The sequence below is a fragment of the Corapipo altera genome, unplaced genomic scaffold (genome assembly GCF_003945725.1).
Source record: "Corapipo altera isolate COAL_440 unplaced genomic scaffold, ASM394572v1 200, whole genome shotgun sequence".
Classification (NCBI taxonomy): domain Eukaryota; kingdom Metazoa; phylum Chordata; class Aves; order Passeriformes; family Pipridae; genus Corapipo; species Corapipo altera.
The window spans coordinates 984,475-988,130 of NW_020884992.1; the positions used below are offsets into that span (position 1 = coordinate 984,475).

Here is a 3,656-nt window from a genome sequence, read left to right on the forward strand (position 1 = left end):
AGAGCATTTGACTGCAGATCAAGAGGTCCCTGGTTCAACTCCAGGTGCCCCCTTTTTGGTCCTTTCTCACCCTTTTCTTCTCCCACAACCTCCTCACACACGGCCCACAGAGAGACCCCCTTACCCCTCTGAGGCCTTGGGCATCACTTGATGATGTTTTGCCAAGGATGAGAGCAGGCTTTGACATTTCCTCTCTGTTGTTCTCCACGTCCACAGCAGAAGGTTCAACTCCACAGCTGCTGCTCCAGTTCTTCCTGTCAGAGTAATTACCCCTGATTTAACCAGTAAATCACCCCCGGTTTAACCAGTGAATTACCCCTGGTTTGACCAGTGGATTACTCATTTCCAGCAGTGCTGGGACGTTCCCCGGGGGCAGCCGAGGCTGGGATGACACAGGTCGGTGTGTGGGTCCCCCCCGGGGCTCGAACCGGCGGCCCCCAGTCCCGCGGGCGGTGGCGCTGCCCCTGAGCCGCCCCCGGGGCGGGGCCGGGGGGGCGGGAGGGGGCGAGGCGGGAAAAGGTGGCGCAGGGGCAGCGCGGGGGGTTGGGGACAGCGGGGACACCGGTTCGAGCCCGCGCTGGGCCGGGAGGGGTCATTGGTTCTAACTGGGGCTGGGGGGTCCCCAGTTCAACGCAGCCCGGGAGGTTACTGGTTCCAACCCGGGCTGGTTGTGACTCTAACTGGGGACAGGGGACTGCGGCTCTAACCCAGACTGGGGGGGTCACTGGGCTGGGAGTGGGGGTCCCCGGTTCTAATCTGTGCTGGGATGGGCATCCCCGATTCTAACCCACACTGGTGGGGGTCAATGGTTCTAACTCCAACTGGGGAGAGGGATCCTCAGCTCTAACACAGACTGGTTCTAACCTGCGAAGGGACGGGGCGGCCCCGGTTCTAACCCACCCTGGGATGGGAATTCCCAGGTTCTAACCCAGGAGATCACCGACTCAGGAGATCCCAAGCCCTGCCGAACCCGGAGGCACAAACCTTCCCGTCTGCACATTAATGCAATTACAGCTCCCTGCCAGACCTGTCCCGTGGCTTCTGTGCAGCCGGAATTACTCACTTTAATCCCCAGGCGTTTCTCTGGGATTGCTCCTACCAGCCTCACTTAAACGGATCTTGCCTTAATCCCCTGGAAGTGCCCAAGGCCGGGTGGGACGGGGCCTGGAGCAACCTGGGCTAGTGGAAAGTGTCCCTGGGAGTGGGGCTGGACGGGCTTTAAGGTCTTTCCAACCCAAATCGTTCTTCCCCTCCCTCCTCCTCTCGCACTGCCCTGCCTTAGCGTCGCCATCTTGCCGGCTGCCGGAAGTGACGCAGCGACGTTGGCGAGATGTGATGACGTAGTTCCGGTCCCGGTAGCGACGGGGGACGCGCTCGCCCGGAGGCCGCGATGGGGGGGGGAGACCTGGTGAGGGACCGGGGAGAGGGGGCTGAGAGGGGACGGGAGGGGCTTACGGGGGATGGGGGGAGTCTGAGAGGGACGAGGGGAACGGGCGGGGCTGAGGGGGGTCGCGGGTTGGGGGTGAGAGCAGGCGGGGGGGATTGAGGGAGAACGGAGGGGGCTGAGAGGGGTCTGAGGGAAGGGGGGGGCTCTTAGAGGGGCCGGGGTGGGTTGAGGGGGGCTGAGAGGGGATCGGGGAGGGGCTGAGGGGAGTTGGAAGGGGGAACTGAGGGGAGTTGCGGGGGGTTGAGAGGGGCCAGTGGGGGATGAGGGTGAGGGGGCTCAGGGGGGATGAGGGGCGGCATGAGGGGCTGGGGGAGGACGAGGGGTGTAAGGGCGATCCGGGGGGTGGCTGAGAGGGGTCTGAGGGAGAGGGGGGCTGAGAAGGGTCTGATGGGGGGCCAAGATGGGGGTTGAGAGGGGTCGTGGAGGAACAGAGAGGGGCTCCAAGGCAGCCCTGGCGCTCCCTGGGCTCACCCTCCCTGCCCGTCCCCCTGAGCCCTCGGTGCCAATCCCAACCCCGTCCCCGCGCGCCCCCAGAACTTGAAGAAGAGCTGGCACCCCCAGACCCTGCGCAATGTGGAGAAGGTGTGGAAGGCGGAGCAGAAGCATGAGGCCGAGAGGAGGAAGATCGAGGAGCTGCAGCGGGAGCTGCAGGAGGAGCGGGCGCGCGAGGAGATGCAGCGCTACGCCGAGGACATGGGCACGCTGCGGTCAGGGGGCTGGGGAGCAGGGGATCAGGGCATGAGTGGGAGGGGCTGGGAGGGACCTGGGGGCACATCCAGTCCCACCCCACGGGCAGGGACACCTTCCCCTAGCCCAGGTTGCTCCAAGCCCCGTCCAGCCTGGCCTTGGGCGCTCCCAGGGATGGGGCGGCCACAGCTGCTCTGGGGAGTCCACTCCACCACCTCCCCACCCTCTCAGGGAGGAATTCCTTCCCAATATCCCATCCAAACCTAACTTTGCTTCGCTTTGAATCCCTTCCCCCTTGTCCTGCCACTCCAGGCCCTTGTAAATAATCCCTCTCCATCTTTCCTGAAGCTCCTCCAGGCGCTGAAAGGCCACAGTTAAATCATCCCTAAACCTTCTCCTCTCCAGGCTGAACAATCCCATTTCCCCCAACCTTTCCTCACAGGAGCTGCTCCATCCCTCTGATCATCTTGGTGCCTCCTCTGGACTCACTCCAGCAGCTCCATGTCCTTTCTGTGCTGGGGAAATAACAATCATAACAATAATAATAATAAAGTGTTTCTACTCACCTTAAACCTTACGCTTTAAGCTTTAAACTCTACCTTCAGAACTGCAAGGAGGAAAATAAATTGTTGGTTTTTTTTTTTTTTTTTTCCCCACCAGGAAAAGGGAAGAGAAGCTGGAGTGGATGTACCAGGGCCCCGGGGGGATGGTGAACAGGGAGGAATATCTCATGGGGCGCCCTGTGGACAAGTTCATCTTCGAGAAGGCCGAGGACAAGGAGGCAGGGTGTTCCAGTGACACTGGGCTGCTCCCAGGATCCATCTTTGCCAAGTCTGGGGCCAACTCCGTGCTGGACATGGCCAACAAAATCCGGGAGGACCCGCTGTTCATGATCAGGTGCTGGGAAGGAGCTCCAGGGAGGGGAAGGCCCTGGCTGGGAGCTGGGCTGTGGGGCTCAGAAACACTGCAGAGACATCTTTATATGTGTGTTTGAATTTATACACGTTATAAATGCCTTTAAATTAAACAATTTTGGATGTGTCTGTCAATTTTTATAAATGCCTTTGCATTTTTATAAAGGTATTTTACCTTATAAACATTTATCTTAAAAGACCTATCTTAAAAACATATTTACCCTAATATTTACCCTAATATTTACCCTAATATTTACCCTAATATTTACCCTAATATTTACCCTAATATTTACCCTAATATTTACCCTAATATTTTTCCTAATATTTTTCCTAATATTTTTCCTAATACTTATTTTAATACTTATCTTAATACTTATCTTAATATTTATCTTAGTATTTCTCTTAAAAGACATTTTCATGTGTGTCTTTAAATTTAGGGATTTTATAAATGTCCTTCAAGTTTATAAATGTCCATAGATTTTTTTTTTATAAGGGCCTTTACATTTTTATAAAGGTATTTTACCTTATAAACATTTATCTTAAAAGACATATCTTAAAAACATATTTCTCTTAATATTTCTCTTAATATTTCTCTTAATATTTCTCTT

General features: G+C 55.7%; 1 protein-coding gene and 1 long non-coding RNA gene across 3 annotated transcripts in view; one reads left to right on the forward strand and one right to left on the reverse strand.

Moving 5' to 3' along the window:
- LOC113958274 overlaps positions 1–1,218 on the reverse strand; it is a 4,078-nt gene extending 2,860 nt beyond the window's left edge. Inside the window, exons 1-2 of the long non-coding RNA XR_003531464.1 lie at positions 1,064–1,218; positions 125–254 (exon numbers count right to left, since the gene is read on the reverse strand). This is a non-coding gene — a long non-coding RNA (uncharacterized LOC113958274). The remainder of the gene's footprint in view (positions 1–124; positions 255–1,063) is intronic.
- A 97-nt stretch (positions 1,219–1,315) lies between these two features.
- CWC25 (CWC25 spliceosome associated protein homolog) overlaps positions 1,316–3,656 on the forward strand; it is a 7,630-nt gene continuing 5,289 nt past the window's right edge. The window contains exons 1-3 of one of the 2 annotated variants that reach the window (XM_027666397.1): positions 1,316–1,408; positions 1,982–2,154; positions 2,795–3,031. In XM_027666397.1, the coding sequence (XP_027522198.1) occupies positions 1,391–1,408; positions 1,982–2,154; positions 2,795–3,031 (428 nt within the window). In that variant the 5' untranslated portion in view covers positions 1,316–1,390. Of the gene's footprint in view, positions 1,409–1,981; positions 2,155–2,794; positions 3,032–3,656 lie in introns of those variants that run through there. The other variant, XM_027666398.1, reaches the window with a different exon arrangement.